Here is a 22,091-nt window from a genome sequence, read left to right as displayed (position 1 = left end):
AGAACAGTCCCTGCACAAAATGACATTAAACGGAAATAACACCATTTAAAACTGCTTGCGGTTTTAATGTTATATCTGGTTCCTGCAATATGGTTGAAAATCATTGAGAAAAATGGCATGGGTAGCCCTCCCTGCCAATTACCAGCCCCTTTGGGTCTTTTACACATATTAAGGGGAACCCAGTACCCATATTAAAAAAAGGAAATGCGTGTGGCCCCCAGGCCCTATATACTCAGAACAGCAGTATACAGGCAGTGCAAACAAGGACTGTGTAGGTTTGTTGTGTTAAGTTGAATCTGTTTGTAATTTTCAACTGGTACATTTTTAAAGTGTAGCTCCAGTCAAAAAAACTATTTTTAAGCTTTTTGGAAAACATAGGGAAGGGTTATCACCCCTGTATAATTTGTTTTGTCGTCCATCTTTTTTCATCTCACTTGCTGTTGTCTCCTTCCGTTTGCAAGTAGGAGATGTTTGTAAATTGGATGTTTGAAAGTAGGGGCCTGCCCTATATGCTCGGATGGCGGAACAAGGTGTTGGTTTTGCCACAACATTGTAAGCCCTCAAAGTGACTCTTGGTGGGCGCTGGAGCGCCCTGCTGTGAACGATTATATCAAGAATTGTAATTACATGCCATTGTTGAACAGTGGTAGAAAAATTGACCTTTGGTGGTTGTGGTGCTGGTGCCACAACACTATAAGTCCTCACCGTTACTCTGGGTGGGCACAGGAAGGGGCCCTCCTGTGAAATATTATATCAAGAATTGTAATTACATGTCCCTGTTAAACAGGGGCAGAAAAATTGGGCCTTAGGCACTGCTGCTGGTGCCACCACACTGCAACCTCTTCCATATACTCTAGTTTTATTGCAGGAATTAGCCCTGCTGCAAAGCATTGCATCAAAAATTGTACTTAAACGCCCCTGTTAAACAGGGGCAGAAAAATTGGGCTGATGGCATCAACCAGAACCAGAAATGTTCTTCCAACATATCAGCGGAGGAGGAAGAGGATAGACAATCAACATAACAGGACAGTCACTCAGCATCAGCATAGGCAGTCTTGAAGGGATGTGATATTTCAAAAAAAATTATTCTGTTGCATCAGCTTCAGGTGCTTGGTAGCTGTGGGTGATCCAAGACTGATTCATCTTGATGAAGGTCAGTCGATCAACTGATTCGGTGGACAGGCGCACCCTGTGATCGGTAACAAAGCCACCAGCAGCACTGAAGGTGCGTTCCGAAAGAACGCTGGATGCAGGACAGGCCAGTAGCTCAATTGCATACTGTGCAAGCTCTGGCCAGTGATCCATCCTCAAGACCCAGTAAGCCAGAGGATTTTCGGTGGGAAAGGTGTCCAAGTCTGACCTTGCCCCTAGGTATTCCTGCACCATGTAAATCAGACGCTGGCGATGGGTGCTGGAACCGATCATACCTTGGGGCTGCGGACTAAAAAATTGTCTGAAAGCATCAGTCAGACGGCCACCTTCTCCACCGCTCCTTCTGACCGATGCCTCAGCAACACGTTGTCCAGGACCAGGAGTTTGTAACCTCCCAGTCTCTGGGAACGCGTTGCACAGACCTTTCTGCAAGGCCTCCCGGAGATGTCTCATCCTCTGCTCCCTCTGCGATGGCAAGATGAGGTTGGCAACCTTACCCTTGTACCGTGGATCAAGGAGAGTGGCCAGCCAGTAATGGTCCCTCTCCTTGATCCAAAGAATACGAGGATCCTTCCGCAGGCTTTGCAGGATCAGGGAGGCCATGCAGCGTAGGTTAGCTGAGGCATTCGGTCCGGAGTCCTCTGGGTCACTAAGGACAACATGATCCGCAGCTACCTCCTCCCAGCCACGTACAAGTCCACGTGTTTCTTGGGACTGTAAATCATCCCTACAAGACTGCTGCTGCTGCTGATGCTGATGCTGAGTGCCAGCCTCCACCTCCATGCTGACACAATCCTCCTCCTCCTCCTCTTCCTCCTCCTCCTCATCCTCTTCCTGTGTGATGGGTGGCACAGCAGGAACACTGTCTGGATAAAGGGGGCCTTGAGAGGCAAGGAAGTCCTCCTCTTCCTGCCTCTGTTCTGCCTCAAGTGCCCTGTCCATTATTCCACGCAGCGTATGCTCCAAGAGGTGGAAAAGAGGTACAGTGTCACTGATGCATGCACTGTCACTGCTCACCATCCTTGTGGCCTCCTCAAATGGTGACAGGACAGTGCATGCATCCCTGATCATGCCCCACTGGCGTGGTGAGAAAAAACCGAGCTCCCCTGACCCTGTCCTGGTGCCGTAGTCACACAGGTACTCATTGATGGCCCTCTGCTGCGTGTGCAGCCGCTGCAGCATGGCCAATGTTGAGTTCCATCTGGTGGGCATGTCACATATAAGGAGGTTCTTGGGCAGGTTCAACTCCTTTTGGAGCTCAGCCAGCCGAGCACAGGCATTAAATGATCGGCGGAAATACACACAGACTTTCCTGGCCTGCTTCAAGACATCTTGTAAGCCGGGGTACCTGCCCAAGAACCGCTGCACCACCAGGTTAAGGACGTGAGCTACACAGGGCACATGGGTCAGTTGTCCCTGTCAGAGGGCGGAGAGGAGGTTGGTGCCATTGTCACAAACCACCATTCCTGGCTTAAGCTGGCGTGGCGTCAACCACCTCTTGGCCTGCCCCTGCAGAGCTGACAAAACATCCGCCCCAGTGTGGCTCCTGTCCCCCAAACAAACCAGCGCAAGCACGGCATGGCATCGTTTTGCCTGCGTACTTGCGTAGCCCCTGGAACACCTACGAAGCACCGCTGGTTCTGAGGACAGAGCACTGGAAGAGGCCATGGAGGAAGAAGAAGAGGAGGGGGTGGAGGAGAGAGGTGTGTCACAACCAATAGTAGCATTTTGGAGGCGTGGTGGCGGAACAACCTCCAACACTACTGCACCTTGTCCTGCATCCTTCCCAGCTGCCAGAAGAGTGACCCAATTGGCCGTGAAAGACAGGTAACGTCCCTGTCCATGCCTGCTGGACCATGAGTCAGCGGTAATATGCACCTTACCGCTGACCGCCCTGTCCAGCGAGGCAAGGACATTGCCTTCCACATGCCTGTAGAGAGCCGGAATCGCCTTCCGTGAGAAAAAGTGGCGTTTGGGGACCTGCCACTGAGGAACCGCACATTGTACAAACTTACGGAAGGGGGCCGAGTCTACCAACTGAAAAGGCAGCAGTTGAAGTGCTAGCAATTTAGCCAAGCTAGCATTCAACCGCTGGGCATGTGGATGGCTGGGAGTGAACTTATTCCGCCGGTCCAGCAGCTGGGGCAGGGACATTTTCCTGCTATAATCGGACGTGGGTGTACCGCTAGCAGAGTTCCCGGAAGCACTTGGCTGTGACACACCTAATTCTACACGTTCATTCCTGTCAGAGCAGGTTTCAGAGAGGACTGAAGGTCTAGTGGGGTTGGAGATGCCAGCTGATGAGGAGCAAGGAGAGGTCCGCTTTGTTCTTTGGTGTGGGTCTTTGAGGTACGCTTGCCAACGAGCTGCATGGCAGGTCAACATATGTCTGGTCAAGCATGTGGTGCCCAAGCGGCTGATGTTTTGGCCACGTGAGATACGCTTGAGACATATGTTGCAAATAGCAGCGGTGCGATCTGATGCACTCGTCTCAAAAAAGGCCCACACCAAAGAACTTTTAGAATAACGCGCAGAGTCAGCGCTCTGCACAGGCGGAGCTCTGCGGTGTGATTCAGTCGGTGTGCTGCCCCTAAGCTGGCCCCCGGAGGGCATCCTGCCTCGTTGGACATGTGCCTCCTCCTCCTCCCTCCTTCCAGGCACCCACGTGGAGTCAGTGCCCTCATCATCCCCCTCCCTCTTCATCACTGTAGCAAACCTGGCAGTATGCTGCAGCTTGTGGAACATGACTGCCAGATTGCTGTCCTTCTTGAGCATCCCCTCTCTCTGCGCTCACGCTACTGCCTTCCTTTAGCTGAGTGTCATCATCAGAGCCTACAAAACACTGGGCATCCTCCTGGAGCATGTACCCAACACTGTGCTCAAAGAGTTCAGGAGACTCCTCAGGAGGACGTGGTGGGTCTAGGGAAGGAGTCACTGATGATGACATTGAGAGGAGGGAAGACAATGCGTTGGCAGCTGCTTTGCTAGTACCCTGAGACTGGGTGAGAGAGGATGAAGAGGGCTTGGTCATCCACTCTACCAAGTCGTTGGCATGTTGCGGTTCAACATGTCCAGCTTCCGAAAAGAAGGACAAGCGTGTCCCATGGCCACGTGCTGATGACAATGCACCACGTCCACGACCAGCACTGTTGTCTCTAGACACAGAGCCTGCTTGCCCTCTTTTTATCGGCTCGCGCCTGTCTGCCTCTCCTTGCTGGCCTTCCAGACATGGTAATGGCCTGAAGGGAGTTGGGTAAAAAAGCAGTTGGGTAGTGTATATTGTGCTAGAGGCACACAACACCCACTAACTCCTGCAGATACCTTTATTATAGAACACCAGAGATAAAGGGGTATATACAGATGTATACTGTGCTGTGCTGGAGGCACACACAACTTCCAATAACTCCTGCAGATGGCAAGTGGGCTCAAATAGATAAGAGCTATGTAAGTGGATATAACGGTGTGTACTGGGTACAGAGCATGCAGACAGCACGCACAAGCTCCTAACACTACTGACTGCAAGCTCTATTATAAAAGATAGATCACTAGCTATATAGGTGAGGTGAATATAGCGGTGTATACTGCGGTCAGGGCACGCAGACAATAACCACTACACAACAGCAAGATCGAAAATCGGCCGAAAACGATCGGTGTGTACTGTGTTGAAGGTACACAGAACACCCACTGCTTTAGACGCCAACACACTACACAAGGCCGCCGCGCTGGCGGCCTTATATAGTGTGGGGCGTGCACTACACAGCCTGACCAATCATGGCTCTCCTCGCTGCTGGCGCTGCGATTGGCCAAGCATGCGGGGTCACAGTGCATGCTTGGCCAATCATGAGCCAGCAATGCACTGCGCCATCGCAGTGCATTGTGGGCCGTGAGCGCCACACGAATTTGGCGCGAACGGACCAAAATGTTCGGACTTCGCCGAACGGACGAACAGCCAATGTTCGAGTCGAACGTATGTTCGACTCGAACACGAAGCTCATCCCTACTCAGGACGTCTCAGCACACCAGGGACCCCCCCCCCGCCATCCTCCTGAAGAAGGGGAACAGAGGTCACAACCTGAGGATGTGGAGGAAGGAGAGGTGGTTGTGATTGTCACCACAACAGGTGAGTGTCTGACACCACAGATGACACCACAGATTCAGGTAAGAGATGTATGCCTGCATATTTATAATACATGGTGTGTATTTTTATTTTTAGGTGATGTACAGGTTGTGGAAGAACAATCTCATAATTTTACCAGTGACAGTGCCCAAAGGCTAATCCAGGACATAATGTGGCGTAGTTGGGATTTAGACCTAAAACAAAAAACTCTGGAGATTGAACAAAAACTTAAGAACTCATGATTGATGTCCTCGGGAAGAATCTAATTTCCCAAAAAACTGGCACCATTTTCTTTTTAATTTTTACATTTTGGAAACATTTTATAAGCCAAATTTTGAAGATGCACACAGTGTGTCAACATGTGCTTTCTGCCATCAGGGGATATTAATGTATGCGTTTTGTGACTGCAACCCCTTCCTCGAAACTCAAGTAGGTGAGAGGAAGTGGTTCAACCCCCAAATATTTTGGACAATATAATGCCTTACAAGTTTTTCAATGTCGAACTTTGTAAGTTTCAGAGTTGTGTATGTTATGTTTTACAACGCACATGTGAATGTGTACAGAGTAAAAGGTTTTATACTCAACAATGTGTGGCTTCTTCTTTCAATGCCAGTTTTTGTGTTTGAAGTTGGTGTTTACAGTGACATTGGGTGTTATTTAATAAGGGAAAAACCACTTGGCACTACAAGTGCACTAGGAGAACCTAGGAGACTGCAAAAAGAAACACAAGCAGTAAATCTAAATCAAAATTTTAGCAGATTAAATATAAGATTTATTTCAAATATGCTGGCAAAGCAATGGCCCAATTACCCAAAAAATAGTCAAATAATTCTGACACACTTCACGGACGCTTTGAGGGGGCAAGCCAGGATGGGCCGCTTCCAGGGCCATCATTGTTTCCTGAAGTCCAGCCTCAGGCCAAACTGAGGCAACATAATTCGGATTATTTTGTTTTAAAAAGTTGTGCAGGATGTAGCAAGATAACACAATGTGATTAAGTTTGTACTTCGCCATATTTCTGGCTGTTTGAAACAGGCTGAACTGGCTGGCCATGATCCCAAACGCATTCTCCACAACTCTTCTAGCTCTGGCCAGCCGGCAATGGCAGTTCTTTGACGTTCTCTTCGCCACCACTTTCGGGACGTCAGTAGGACTCGGTCTGGATAAATACTCCTCCATCCAAACATCCGGCCATTCCTCCCCCCCCCATCCACATACAGAAACTTGTATCTTGCCAACACCACCACCATCAACACGATACTATGAAACCCCTTATAGTTAAAATAGTATGACCCTGAATGGGGTGGTGGGACAATGTGGACATGCTTTTCATCAATTGCCCCTCCGCAGTTAGGAAAATCCCACCGCTGGGCAAATTGGGAAGCCACAGTATGCCATTCCTGTGGCATTGAAGGAAACTATGGAGTCAAACAAGAAAAATCTTATTAGTAATTTTGCACATAAACATTGCAAGCAGATTAGACACAAACATTCTTTGCCAACATCAGTATAACATTTATTGTAAAGAGTATTTAAAGGGTGGGGGGGGGGTTGGGGTATGTTTTGGACAGGTAACCTTCTAAACTAAGTAATAGAGTAACAAAGTAATGTGTGTTACTTTGGCCAGCCCCTCCTTAATTACACTATTGGCAGCCCACTGGACAGGTAAGAAATGGCATAATAAAACAAAAACAAAACAATGGAAGCTCATTTTTAGATTCTGCAATTACTTATTAAGATAATAGGAGAACAAAACTTTAAACAGTATCATTTGCAAGTATCCAGGCAGGCCCTTACACTACATGCTTTGGTGAATTCATCCATAAATATGACCACAAGACGTAGTAGGTATAGCGTGTATGGGTTTGGAAAGGTCAGCAGATAGAGGATTGGTATCAGCTGACTTAGCGGTTGGGGGGGGAGGGAGGGTTCCAAGTGATTTTGGGCACCAAAAGAAAACCTCTGACACTCTGCATGAATTTAAGGACAACAATAACATTTGTACACATTTTAGAGGGTGTTTAGGGTAAGAACTACAATGGAGCTGACAATATACATCATTAAATGACTAGACTAGGTTTATATGGGCCCAGGGGAGCATGAGGATTAGTGAAGACAAATATGCATGAAGGACCAAAAAAGGAAAAAATAAAAAAATCCAACCTGCATGAGTATAACCCCTTCCCACCGAGCGTACGCAGATGTGCGTACTCGGTTTCCGGGGGGTTTTACTGGGATGATGCCCGCACCTGCAGGCATCATCCCGGTACTGTTTTTTACAGCGGGCGATTGTCTATCCAGCCATAACAACCTCCCGCCGCTGTTACCGGTGCTCCCGCTCAATCGGGAGCACCAATCTCACATCCGCCGCTTCTGGCTGCTGGGCAGGGACTGGAATGAAGCATTAAGCGGCTTCATTCCAGTCTTCTAATAGTAAACACGGAAGCAACGTCATGATGTCACTTCCCGTTTACTCGGCTGCCAATGGCGCCGGTTTAAAAAAAATATACACTAATCAGAATCGCCGTTTTCAGCGATCTGAATAGTTTGAAGTGTAAAGGAGGGATCAGGGGTCTTTCAGCCCCCCGATCCCTCCATAAAGAGTACCTGTCACCACCTATTACTGTCACAAGGGATGTTTACATTCCTTGTGACAGCAATAAAAGTGATCATTTTTTTTTTTTTTAACTATTTATTCATTTAAAATAAATAAAATAAATAAATAAAAATAATTTTTTTTTTTTAAAAGCGCCCACCGTCCCCGCGAGCTCAGGAAGCAAAGAAAACGCTTATGGAAGTTGCGCCCGCATATGTAAACGGTGTTCAAATCACACACGTGAGGTATCACCGCAATGGTCAGAGCGAGAGCAAACATTATAGCACTAGACCTCCTCTGTAACGCTAACCTAGTAACCGGAATTGTTTTTTAAAGCGTCACCTATTGAGATTTTTAGGTGCCGTACTTTGTCGTCATTCCACGAGTGCGTGCAATTATAAAGTGTGACATGTTTGGTATCTATTTACATAACATTATCTTTCACATTATGCCAAAAAATTGGGCTAATTTTATTGTTTCGTTTTTTTTTAACTCATGAAAGTGTCCCTTTTCCCAAAAGGTTGCATTTAAAACACCACTGCACAAATACCGTGTGACATAAAATATTTCAACAATCGCCATTTTATTCTCTAGAGTCTCTGCTAAAAAAATATATATAATGTTTGGGGGTTCCAAATGATTTTTTAGCAAAAAGTATGGATTTAAACTTGTAAACACCAAATGCCAAAAATAGGCTTAGTCATGAAAGGGATAAAGGGGACATTCACAACATAGTCCAATCATGGTAATTAGGGAATGATGAAATAAATACAATATATTAGCAAACATTAAATACATAGAATGTGATGTTAAAGGAGGAAACTTACCTTCATATAGTCCTTCTGCAGGACCTGAATGATGGCAGAACAGGTCTCTGGAATAATGATCCCCAGAGCCTGGGGGGAGATGCCTGTTGAGAACCTGAGGTCCTGCAGGCTTCTCCCAGGCACCAAGCCTCTGCTCCGAAGTGATGGCTTGCCGCATGAAGGTATCCTGCCTGCCGATATAAGGGGTCAGAAAAGCCAACAGATGGTGAAAAATGGGGTCCGTCATCCTGAGAAAATTCCTGAAATCATCATGGTTTTTCTCTCGCATCTCACGCAATAATAATAGGCATGTGAGAGAATTGGTCACGCTGGAGCAACCAATTCTTCGTCCATGAACTCCTCCTTGCCCTGTTTATGGACTGGGTTTGTGTCAAAGCTAGAAGCCCAGCACCAAGCCCCCGCACAGCATGAACTCTACGACGAGCACATACCCACAACATGGCTTCAAAACAATCGGCTGGTCAAAACAAACTACACAGAAAGCACTGAAAAACAGCAAGGCCTGAAAGAACCAGCTGAACATCCGAAACGAGCGGACAAGAACGCACTGCAAATCAAATATGGTACTACTATAAATAGCACGCGCTGACAAATGTGAACTGACTACACGCACTGAAGAACAGATACAGACCCACAAGAACAAACTGAAGAGCAGCAACGATCTGAAAAGCACGGGGCTGAAAAGAGTGAATCGTCTCTCACCAAACTTTTACTAACACAAGATAAACATGAGATAAGCATAAGGAGCCAAAGGGTGGAGCACTGGCTATTGAACTTGCCTTTTACAGTCCCGACGTATGTGTTGTACGTAACCGCATTCTTGGCGGTTGGAATTTGGTGTGACGTGTGTATGCAAGACAGCTTGAGCGGAATTCCGTCGGGAAAAACATCAGAGCTTTTTCCGACCGTAATTCCGATCGTGTGTATGTGGCACAAGATTTTTCCGACAGAAATTCCGCTCGCGTGTACGGGGCCTCAATCTTTTGCTGGCGGGAATTTAGCCAGCAAAAGTCCAATGGAGCATACACGCGGTCGCATTATCCGACCAAAAACTCTCATCGGTCTTTTGCTGGCCGAATTTCCGATCATGTGTACAGGGCATAAGTCCCCCTGAGTCATGATTGGCCAAATTATGGCTCTCTCAGCAGATTGCGCTGTGATTGGCCAAAGCATGCATGTCAGGTGCATAAATTAATAAATGTATATGTCAATGGATGGTACACAAAATAGTTTAAATAACTACATGTGACTAATTAAGCTAGTGATTTCAAATGTCCACCTCCCACGGTGAATAAGTGCCAACTAAGCAGTAGTCAATCACATGCAATGTGACGATTGGATCCTCTTTAACTAAGGACAATAAAGTGCATACAATGACAATAAAGATAAACAAACTCTAAGATTACAATGGAATTCAAGATGTGACTCAATCCATAAAGTGCATACAGTGTAAAAACAGTGTAAATAAATAAAGAAAAAAAATTCTATTGGCAAATATTTAGCAAAAAAATAAGAATAATTGATATCCGATAAAAGTGACAGTGTCTCTATCTCTGACATAAGAAAACAGTCCGTATTCAGAGATGTAGTATGTGAATCCACACTGTGTCATGGAAATACAGTAACTCTGTGAACAAAGAAAATTGAGTACTGTCCGTGATACTTTTTTTATTTGCACTAACATACAATTTTTCAGGACAAGCTTTCGGGTATGTCCCCTTCTTCAAGGTCCAAGCAGTACTGATTTACAATTTTTTAAGCAGAATGTAAAAACAAAACAAAAATAAAAATAAAAAAAAACACCTCTGAGGGAAAGAAGAGAAAAAAAACAACAAAAAAAACACATACCGTATATACTCGAGTATAAGCCGAGATTTTCAGCCTCTTTTTTGAGGCTGAAAGTGCCCCCCTCGGCTTATACTCGAGTCATCGCTGTCTGCCCGCTCGATCAGCGTGTCGAGCAGACAGACAGCGGCCATTCTATGATTCAAAAGCCGCGCCTCCGGCTCCGCCTTCGCCTGTGATAGGCGGAACACTGAATTTCCCAGCAGCCTGTGTTCCGCCTATCACGGACGTCGTATCATCCTCGTACTACGGACGAGGATGATACGACGTCCGTGATAGGCGGAACACAGGCTGCTGGGAAATTCAGTGTTCCGCCTATCACAGGCGAAGGAGGAGGCGCGGCTTTTGAATTTTACAATGGCCGCCGATGAAGAGGGCACAGGACGGAGGCAAGGCACGGCACGGGACGGGACGGGACGGGACGAAGGCAAGGCACGACACGGGACGGAGGCTCGGGACAAAGGCTCGGGACACAGGTAGGCTGGACACACACACACACACACACACACACACACACACACACACGGATGGAGACACACACACACGGACGGATGGATGGATGGATGGAGACACACACACACACACAGGGATGGATGGATACACACACACACAGGGATGGATGGATGGATGGAGACACACACACACAGGGATGGATGGATGGATGGATGGAGACACACACACACAGGGATGGATGGATGGATGGATGGAGACACACACACACACAGGGATGGATGGATGGATGGACACACACACACACAGGGATGGATGGACGGACACACAGGGATGGACGGACACACAGGGATGGACGGACACACAGGGATGGACGGACACACACACAGGGATGGACAGGCATGTCTCACCCTCGGCTTATACACGAGTCAATAAGTTTGCCAGTTTTTTTGGGGGTAAATTGGGGGCCTCGGCTTATATTCGGGTCGGCCTATACTCGAGTATATACGGTACACATCAATGGCAATAAAGATAACAGAAGAGTTCGTGAGATAAGACAGAGGGAGAGCTATGGAATGGAGGGGGGGTTGCTAGTCACAGAGGGGGTTGTAAAACTTTAGTATAATGAGTAAGGAAACCTATATCTAAATTCAGGCCATTATTTTTTGTGTCAAAAAGAATTATCATTCTTAGTTCAAAGGTTTTCCTTTCTTGGATAGTTCTGAAATTCCCTTTAAGAACTAAAACATTGAGGTCATCTATAGTGTGGTCCGGTTGTGAGAAGTGATGTCCCACAGGTGTACATAAACTGTCTTCTTTATGTTCCTTGATGGTATGTCTGTGTAAATTCATCCTCGTTTGCAACTCCGTGAACAAGAAACATAGTTCCACCGGTGATCTCGTGAATCCTCAAACAATAGGTGTCCACACACTAGGTGCAATGACTACCATACCTCACTGCTGTAAGGTAAACAGCAATTGTTAATTCTAGCAATCAGTGTTATCAGCTGGTGTAGGTACTACAGGTGGTCCCTTCTAGGTGCTTAGCCAAAAACCATCAATCATGTCCATAGGAGAAAAGGAGGAGCTCCAATAGTGAAGTATGTAATTACAATGAAACTTTATTCTAAAAAGGACACAGTCCTGGGTACTCACATTTGGTCATGCAGTTCATAGGCAAAACAACAGTAAAACAACAACATCAAACGAACGGACTCCACGTTCGTACGCTGGACGTCACTTCCGGTATCCTCCTAGTCCAATCTGGACCTAAAGTGTCAATATTTTGTGGAGTTCACCAGAGCTTCACAGGTTGCCACTGGAGTCCTCTTCCACTCCTCCTTGACAACATCACGGAGCTTGTGGATGTTAACCTTGCTCTCCACCACTTTCCATTTGAGTATGCCCCGCAGATGCTCAATAGGGTTTAGGTCTAGAGACATTCTTGGCCGGTCCATCACCTTTAATCTTAGCTTCTTTAGCAAGACGATGGTCGTGTTGGAGGTGTGTTTGGGGTCATTATCCTGTTTAAATACTGCCTTGAAGCTCAGTCTCCAAAGGGAGGGGATCATGCTCTGCTTCAGTATGTCAGTACATGTTGGCATTCGTGGTTCCCTCAATGAACTGTAGCTCTTCAGTGTCGGCAGCACTCATGCAGCCCCAGACCTTGACACTTCCACCATCATGCTTGACTGTAGGCAAGACACACTTGTCTTTGTACTACTCACCTGATTGCCACCACACACGCTTGACACCATGTGAACCAAATACGTTTATCTTGGTCTCATCAGACCACAGGACATGGTTCCAGTAATCCAAGCTTTTCTTCAGCAAACTGTGTGCAGGCTTTCTTGTGCATCATCTTTAGAAGAGGCGTCCTTCCTTCAGCCATACAGACTTATTGCAGTGTGCAAAGTATGGTTTGAGCACTGACCCCCCCCCCCCACCTCTTCAACCTCTGCAGAAATGCTGGCAGCACTCATATATGTTTCTTTCCCAAAGACAACCTCTAGATATGATGCAGAGCACGTGCACTCAACTTCTTTGGTCAACCATGGCGAGGCCTGTTCTGAGTGGAACCTGTCCTGTTAACCAGCTGTATGATCTTGGCCACCATGCTACAGCTCTGTTTCAGGGTTTTTGCGATCTTCTTATAGCCTATTCCAAATTTATATACAGTTCTTTGCCATGAGGTGCCATGTTGAACTTCCAGTGACCAGTATGAGAGAGCGATAACAACAAATTTAACACACATGCTCCCTATTCACACTAACGAGTCACATGTCACTGGGGAGGGAAAATGGCTAATTGGGCTCAATTTGGAAATTTTCACTTAGTGGTGTACTCATTGAGTTGAGTTATTTTGAGGGGACAGCAAATTTACACTATACTGTGTTATACAAGCTGTACACGTACTACTCTACATTGTAGCAAAGTGTAATTTCTTTAGTGTTGTCACATGAAAAGATATAATAAAATATTTACAAAAATGTGAGGGGTGTACTCAGTTTTTTGAGATACCATATAATTTATATAATCAGAAAATGGTTCAGGTTCTATTCTTTTATTATATAGATTATATATGGCACTTTCATTAGTTCTCACAGTTTACTAATGTAACCAACATAAGGACTTGGTTTAATAAAATCAGGACTTATTGATAGCTATTTAGAGCACAGTGTAATTTTATTTTTTATTTTTGCATTCTGTAACAACCCTGTACTTGACCAGTGAAATCTCAGCATCTACAGAGATGTTAAATAATGCAGAAATAAAATAAAAAAATCCTCTGTCCAATAGATTCCTTTCACCAGACATTTATTTGTCTGGGGGGAATATAATTGACTGCCTGGATCCTGACGCATGGGTTTTTAAGCGTAAGCCAATGGGCTGAAGATGAAGAACTGTATCTAACTCTGATACTAGCCAGGGCCTCACCAGCTACTGACTTCACAACGCGTCCTGATCTACACATGTAGTATACCTCCTGGAGTGTTAATAGGCATGGAGGCATGGAGGAGGAACTGAATTTATTCATTCTTTGAGAGGAGATTAAGGGGGGGATATGATCAACATGTACAAATATATAAGGGGTCCATATAGTGAACTTGGTGTTGTTATTCACTTTACAGTCAACACAGAGGACAAGGGGGCACTCTTTACGTCTAGAGGAAAAGAGATTTCATCTCCAAATATGGAAAGGTTTCTTCAAAGTGAGAGCTGTGAAAATTTGGAATAGACTCCCTGCAGAGGTGGTTCTGGCCAGCTCAGTAGATTGCTTTAAGAAAGGCCTGGAATATTTCCTAAGTATACATAATATAACTGATATACTAACATTTATAGGTAAAGTTGATCTGGGCAAAATCCTCTCGGGGGTATCAGGAAGGAATTTTTTCCCTTGCTGTAGCAAATTGGATCATGTTCTTCTGGGGTTTTTCGCCTTCCTCTGGATCAACTGTGGGTATATAATTGGGTATATAGGATTGTATGATATGATTATTATTATTATTATTATTATTATTAATTTTTTATTTATTTTTTTGTAGTTGAACTGGATGGACTTGTGACTTGTCAGTTGTTTCATTAACACTAGTTGATATCTTCCTTAGGACTTTGACATCTCATTCTATTTACTATATATGTGACTTGTTTAGGTTTGGACTCACTAATATGCAGCCCACATCTGTATCTCAGATTCCTGGATTCCCATTTTTTTATATTATTCTGTTTTTTTTATATACACTTTCCTTTTTTCTATTTTATTTTATTTTATTCTTTGATTCTCTATAAATATTTTTGGGATATTTTTTTTATATATTTTATGTAGATTTTTCCACACACATTCTATATATTTTTTATTTGATATTCATTAGTATATATTTACATTTCATTTATTTAAGTTTTTGTATGTCCATTTTTTATTTTCCCTCGATTTTAGCCCTTCGATATCGCCTTCACAAGGTTTCTTAAGGCGGAGATCCACCCAAAAGTGGAACTTACACTCATTTTTCTCCTCCCCCTTTTGGTGCAACATTTGGCACCATTTGGGGGGGGGGGGGGATTAGCAGATACCTGTCTTTGATAGGTATCCTGTCCCCACTTCCAGGCCATGGTGAATTACGCCAGCAGCTCGGCTTCTTCTTCCTCCCTCCTCCTTCCCCCTCTGCCGGGCCAGTAGGAGAGCACAGTAGAGCCACGCGTATGCGCAGTAGAGACCCAGTGCGAAGCTGTAATTCTACACTGCCAGGTTCCCTTACCTGCAATATCGGACAGCAGCTTCTGACAGCTGATGAAAACATCAGTTGCAGTGCTGACCTCGTTGGACTCCAGGACAGGTAAGTGTCCTATTATAAAAAGTCAGCAGATGCAGTATGTGTAACTGCTGGCTTTTAATATTTGCAGTGGTCGGCGGACCTCCGCTTTAATTCTATTGATAGAGTTTTTTTCTCTTCCTGGTCTACTTAAATATGGTGCGCGTGCTGCATTATGTCTCCTGATCCAAAAGATCAGACCGAAAGTAGAGCCTCAGACCACAAAAATATGATGCCAGCACTGGACGTTACATCATGGACTACACTAAAATGGTGTCTGTGGTATTCCACGGCCCATGCTGTCCCCAGTCAATGGAATCCTGATATCCTGTGAGGGCTTCATATATAAGAGGACACAGTATGTGATGTTATTATGCTCCTGATGATGCATGTGGCGCAAAATGGGTGTAGATCTACCAGAGGTCCCGCCGCCATTCCGATTTCAGCGTGGCGGCACCTTATGTAAGATTTACTTGACTTATGATTTTCATGCACTTTATATGAACTGCTTAAATCAACTGCTATACACTCAAGGTCTAACCACCATTCCCTATGCTTTAGTTTGGTGGTTTTCTGAGGTAAGTTACTGTTACTTACCCATTTATGCTCAAGCAATCCATTTACCGTATATACTCGAGTATAAGCCGAGATTTTCAGCCTCTTTTTTGAGGCTGAAAGTGCCCCCCTCGGCTTATACTCGAGTCATCGCTGTCTGCCCGCTCGATCAGCGTGTCGAGCAGACAGACAGCGGCCATTCTATTCAAAAGCCGCGCCTCCGGCTCCGCCTTCGCCTGTGATAGGCGGAACACTGAATTTCCCAGCAGCCTGTGTTCCGCCTATCACGGACATCGTATCATCCTCGTACTACGGACGAGGATGATACGACGTCTGTGATAGGCGGAACACAGGCTGCTGGGAAATTCAGTGTTCCGCCTATCACAGGCGAAGGCGGCGGCGCAGCTTTTGAACTTTACAATGGCCGCCGACGAAGAGGGCACGGGACGGCACGGCACGGGACGGGACGGGGGCAAGGCAAGGCACGACACGGGACGGATGCAAGGAGGCAAGGCACGGCACGGGACGGAGGCAAGGAGGCAAGGCACGGGACGGAGGCTCGGGACAAAGGTAGGCTGGACACACACACACACACACACACACACACATGGATGGAGACACACACAGGGATGGATGGATGGATGGATGGAGACACACACACACAGGGATGGATGGATGGATGGATGGAGACACACACACACAGGGATGGATGGATGGATGGATGGAGACACACACACACAGGGATGGATGGATGGATGGACACACACACACACAGGGATGGATGGACGGACACACAGGGATGGACGGACACACAGGGATGGACGGACACACAGGGATGGACGGACACACAGGGATGGACGGACACACACACAGGGATGGACAGGCATGTCTCACCCTCGGCTTATACACGAGTCAATAAGTTTGCCAGTTTTTTTGGGGGTAAATTGGGGGCCTCGGCTTATATTCGGGTCGGCCTATACTCGAGTATATACGGTATGTGAATTATTGTGTTTGTTTTTATATATATTTTTTTAAATTCATGATTTGTAATAAATATTACACTATGAGTATTTTTCTTCTGTCGTTGGTGATACTTCTGCTTTTTGGTCAGCTGAGAGTAAGCAGTTCCCCTGATGGCCCTACAATTGTGATTGGAGGATCAACCATATCCATTGATTATCACATGCACCCCTGAAAGGAAGATCAGCGATCATTGAATGTGTTTTTGCTGTCCTATAATTTAGACACCAAGTGGCTCTGGTGAGTTTGCACTTTGTATATCTGGTGGAGGTAAGACACTGAGGGTGATATTTTGAGATTGTTTACCACCCAAACCTGGATTTTGTATTGTGCATAAGGATATTTTTCTTCATTTTGTGATTCAATCACTTAATCATTTTAGTAAATCACTGCTTATGCATTTTCTGCTCTCTTGATACATTTTATGTTTTGTTAAATTCATATGTATATAGTTTTGCATTTTTCTTTTTTTACATTACTATTGATGTTGATACTTGTTAATTGCCTAGTATCTTCTGTACGACATTGGAAGTTATCAATGCTCATTAATACTCTGTTGCTCAAGTATTGCTTGTAAAATGTTACCCGTTCATGATTTTCATGATTTCGGTGAGCCTGGCGGCTGCGTCCGCAATTTTATCTATACTTGTCTATCTTGCAAGACTCAATAAATATATTGATATTAAAAATAAAAAAAAAAGAGAAAAATCAAAGAAGGAATAAAAAAGTATTTTAGTGGCAGGAGAATATAGGAGAATCCTTGATACCTATTATTCCTATTCAAAATAATAGGAATCAGGATAATGGTTTAGGAGGTGATTTTAAGCAGGATAGGCACCAGTCAGACCAATGGAGAAGGAATAGTGAGTATGTGAATGGAGGAAAGAGGACAAGGAAACTGGACCAGTGGGGTGATTTCCTTTTAATAAACCCAAACCCAGGAGGGATAATACACAGGATGCAGAGACACTTGGACACTATGACTGCTGATGCTGCAAGGCCACTGAGATCGAGATCTGTGAAGACCGGAAATCGTCACAGGCTGATGAAATAGATTACTCTTATGAAACATGCTCATAGTTTCATCAAGCCTCACAGTAGTGCATACAGGCGGGGAAGCCTGTCTCTCATGGCAGGTTTGAGTCATCATTGATCCCGATCCCAGCGGCTCTACAGCATCAGCAAACAGAGTGTCCAAGCAGATCCAGTCCCATATTCATACAGTCACCCCATCCATCCATCCAGCTCGGCCCTGTAGTTTCCATTATGGAGTCTTGCCTAAACTAGCTCAACATCTGTGAGTGCAGCTCCGTGTGTTCATTCACACACAGAGCTGCCTCATCTCTCTCCTGATCGGCTAACTGATGTTGACAGCAGTGGGAGCCAATGGCTCCGCTGCTGTGTCTCAGCCAATCAGAAGGGAGAGTTCCAGACGGCTGAGAGACTGTCAGAAACCATGAAAACAGACAGAGACAGAAGTAAAGTTAAATCACACTTGTTTAATAATAAAAGTAAAAAGAGCAAACGTAATCAAAACATAGCCAAAGTTAAGTAACCGGAATGGATAGTCAGCCAAGCCAGCAGTCAGAGATCAATATAGTGGAACAGCAAAGGAGCCAGAAGGGATGTCAGCAAAGCAAGTCTTGAACAGGATTGCAGGAGATAGTTTCTGTGATGTTGACCAAGGCGAAGGCAGATTCACTGGGCTGAATGGTTTAAGTAGGCAGGACTGACAAGCAGGATATCATCAACAGCTGAGTAACCGTGGAGTGATAGGAGCTGGCAATTAGCCGAAAGCTGAGCGGCCAGCTCTGAGAAGGAAGGGCTGAGCCCAGCACTGACAGGGACTTGTGGACATCATTGGATAGAGATGGGGCTCAGGTAAGTATTAGGGGGGCTGAGGGGTGCTGCTGAACACAGAAGGCGTTTTATCTTAATGCATAGATTAATGCATTAAGATAAAAAAAACTTCTGCCTTTGCAACCCCTTTAACTTTGTTGTGACTAACTTTTTACCTCCAGGATTATGGTAACTTTCACTGTCATCTTACTGTAACTTGTATGGTTATTTTTATTGTTATTCAAGATATCCTTTTACTTTCCAAACAATTTAATTAGTTTGCTACTTTTCTATCTGACCTTACCTGGGGTACCTGGCTCACTCACCAGTTAGCCTATACACCTGCCTCATGAGGCTCATTGATATCTTACATGTAACCCCCAATGTTCTGGATTGGCCACAGGCATTTTTTTTCCATCATGCAACGGTCACAAGGGCGGCGATTCTGATAGGGGATTGCAAAGAAGTAAGCACTGAAGACGGCTGGAGAAGTTCCAGAAGTCAGAAGTTTACTTCACTTAGTGACAGGAGATCAATGGGAGGAAGCTATGGAGGTTGTGTGTTATAGCTCCCCGAATGTGTCGCAATGCCTCTCTCAGCTGTATATATTACTTAGAGTTATACTTTTCTAAAACTTCATTAAAAAGAACTTACTGGTGGACCTTATGTGTCCTAAGTGTTGAAGGGACCATGGGGACCTAATTCATATGCTATGGCATTGTCCCAAGTTTCATAGCTGCTGGGACACCGTCCTTGGCAAATCAATCATGCTTACCAATTAAATTTACCTTGGAATCCCTTGTCTTGTATAATTGGTATCCTGGATCCGGTTATTCCTGACACTTTTGTTAAGGAGATTCAGAGCATTATTTCAGGCCCGTAAAGTGCTTTTGATGTACTGGAAAAGCTCCTCAACCCTGTCCCCACAGGACTGGATTACTAAAGTGTACCACCCTTCGGTATGAAAAAATTATATATCAGTCTAGGGGTTGCCCTCCTAAATTTGATAGAATATAGGATGGCTGTCTGTACCTGGTTTAGCACCCATGGAGCTAGTCTTACTCTGTTAGGCTGTGGGTGAGTTTTTTAGGCATATTGCCTACTCTCTAAGGCAGGGATCTTAAACTGGCTGCCCTCCAGTTTTTGCAAAACTACAAGTCCCATGAGGCATTGCAAGGCTGACAGTTACAAGCATGATCCCTGCAGGCAGAGGCATGATGGGATAGTTTCACAACAGCTGGAGGGCTGCCAGTTTGAGACCCCTGCTCTAAGGTATCTCAGGTTTGAATTTACCCTTGGATAATATGTTTACTTGCACGATAATCTTTACTTAACTCATATATTGGTCAATGTATGATAGATGAGCTGAGGTTACATCTTTACTTTGTAATATTGCTGATTACTTTGTGCGCTTGTATATTCAAGTGGCACATATTTTGATGTATACTGTTTTCATGACACAGATACTCTAAGAGCCTTTTTTTTTGTTCTGCTTAATATACTTTATTTTGGATTTTAAAAATAAATGAATACCCCTTATTGAATTCCTTTTTCACTTTATTTTTAGACTGTTGAGGAAAACCCTTTAGACTGCTAACGCTACAACAATGAATACTGAAACAGGTACCTATGATGTATATCCAGTTGTTTCTGTTCCTGAATTGGGTAAGGATCACAAGTACCACATTTTCATCAGCTACAGCAGTGGAGATTCTGTCTGGGTTTCAAATCTTATTCATAAACTAGAGAAGACTTTTCCTACTGTGAAAATCTGTTTTCATGAAAGGCACTTTGTCCCAGGGAAGACCATTATAGATAATATGATTGAGTGCATCCAGAGCAGCCAAAAGACTGTGATGGTGCTGAGTCCAGACTTTGTACGCAGCCGCTGGTGCCTCTTTGAAGCCAACTTGTCTTTGTTCCAGGACTGTATCGCTCAGAAGGACATTGTTCCCATTATGCTGAAGCCATGCCAATTGCCTTTACATCTAAGTCATTTAACTTACTTGGAAACCGATGATGAGCAATTCTTTGATAAACTATCCCAAGTGCTTTTCAGCAACAATGATCAAGTGGCTCATTCTTTAATCTATTTTCAGTCATCTTTATTGTACAGTGGAAAGACTCTTCTTACCTTGACTGCTGTCAATGAAGAAAGTGAAAGCTGGCAGCCAGGGGTATTTTCTTCTACTCCTGTTCCTGATCCACTTAGGGCAGTTGTGGATAACCCACAAACATACAAGCAGGCTATAGAGATTATTAATGATGTTAAACCACCTACATCTTGCATTCGTTTTACTGCATGCAGGGTAATAATTTGTATTTTCTGTGTATTATTGGCAATGTTTGGTATTATTTTCTCTGTTGCGATTGCCATTACCTTACCATATATACAATATGGTGCACGGATTTTTGTGGTTTTGCCTCTTGGAATCACTGCTATGATCCTTGTACCCATCATATTCATCAAAACTGTTTGCTGGAATAAACAAAAAGCAAAGATGATCGCTCAAGCAATGAAAAAGAAGGCTTGTCAAGCAAACCTGCTCCTAAATAACAGTTCCCTCTTGGTTGGTTCTTCTTCTAAGTCACAGCTATTTTTTGTGTACGTTAAGTTAAGTGATTGTAAAAAAACTTTCCAAACTGTCTTTGGTTGTGTATTGAGCAAAAACATGTGGGAAAAAACCATTTCAACATATTCTTCAGATTATGCCTGCTGCTTAGCCAAGAAACATTTTCCATTCAACTCTACAGAACCCCCTGGACACCTTAAGGATGGCATTTGCTTCTGTCAGTATGTAGCTGCTCAAATGAAAAATTACTAAAAGGAACCGCATGTATGTTCATGTAGACTGGAGAAAGAATGATGGACAGTACCAAAAATATTAATGTGTCCCCTCCAGCCCCCCTAACTTTTAGTGCTTTTGTCATCCAGTGAATGCCATAGTTCTAAGGACTCCACTAAACTTATGAAATATATAATATCCTGAACTTGTAGAATACATTCTTCTGTTAGTGTTTTCTGTGGTAGAGTGCATGGATACCCATCCATTATGATCACTTTAAACATTTTTTTATCAGCTTAAAAATAAAAAGGATCAGTCAACCAAAATGAATGTATTTTTGTTCTTTTTTAGATCAAGGATATGTAATTAGCGGACCTCCAGCTGTTGCAGAACTACAATTCCCATGAGGCATAGCAAGACTCTGACAACCACAAGCATGACACCTAGAGGCAGAGGCATGATGGGACTTAGTAGTTTTGCAACAGCTGGAGGTCCGCTAATTGCATATCCCTGTTTTAGATACTGGAGAGCTAAACTACCCTTTAGTTGAAAGAATCAGTCCTCCCAAAACAAATGCATTTTTTAGATACTAGA

The 22,091-nt window shown here is 44.5% G+C and overlaps 1 protein-coding gene across 1 annotated transcript in view; it reads left to right on the top strand.

Moving 5' to 3' along the window:
• LOC143930500 (uncharacterized) overlaps window positions 1–21,823 on the top strand; it is a 55,128-nt gene extending 33,305 nt beyond the window's left edge. Inside the window, exons 2-3 of the mRNA XM_077454856.1 lie at window positions 16,964–17,112; window positions 20,279–21,823. Coding sequence (XP_077310982.1) covers window positions 20,319–21,536 — 1,218 coding nt within the window. The 5' untranslated portion in view covers window positions 16,964–17,112; window positions 20,279–20,318 and the 3' untranslated portion in view covers window positions 21,537–21,823. The remainder of the gene's footprint in view (window positions 1–16,963; window positions 17,113–20,278) is intronic.
• The last annotated feature ends 268 nt before the right edge of the window (window positions 21,824–22,091 follow it).

Source organism: Lithobates pipiens, unplaced genomic scaffold (assembly GCF_037356315.1).
Source record: "Lithobates pipiens isolate NorthernLeopardFrog02 unplaced genomic scaffold, aLitPip1_a1.2 Scaffold_25, whole genome shotgun sequence".
NCBI lineage: Eukaryota > Metazoa > Chordata > Amphibia > Anura > Ranidae > Lithobates > Lithobates pipiens.
This window is presented reverse-complemented; position numbering and strand designations above follow the sequence as displayed.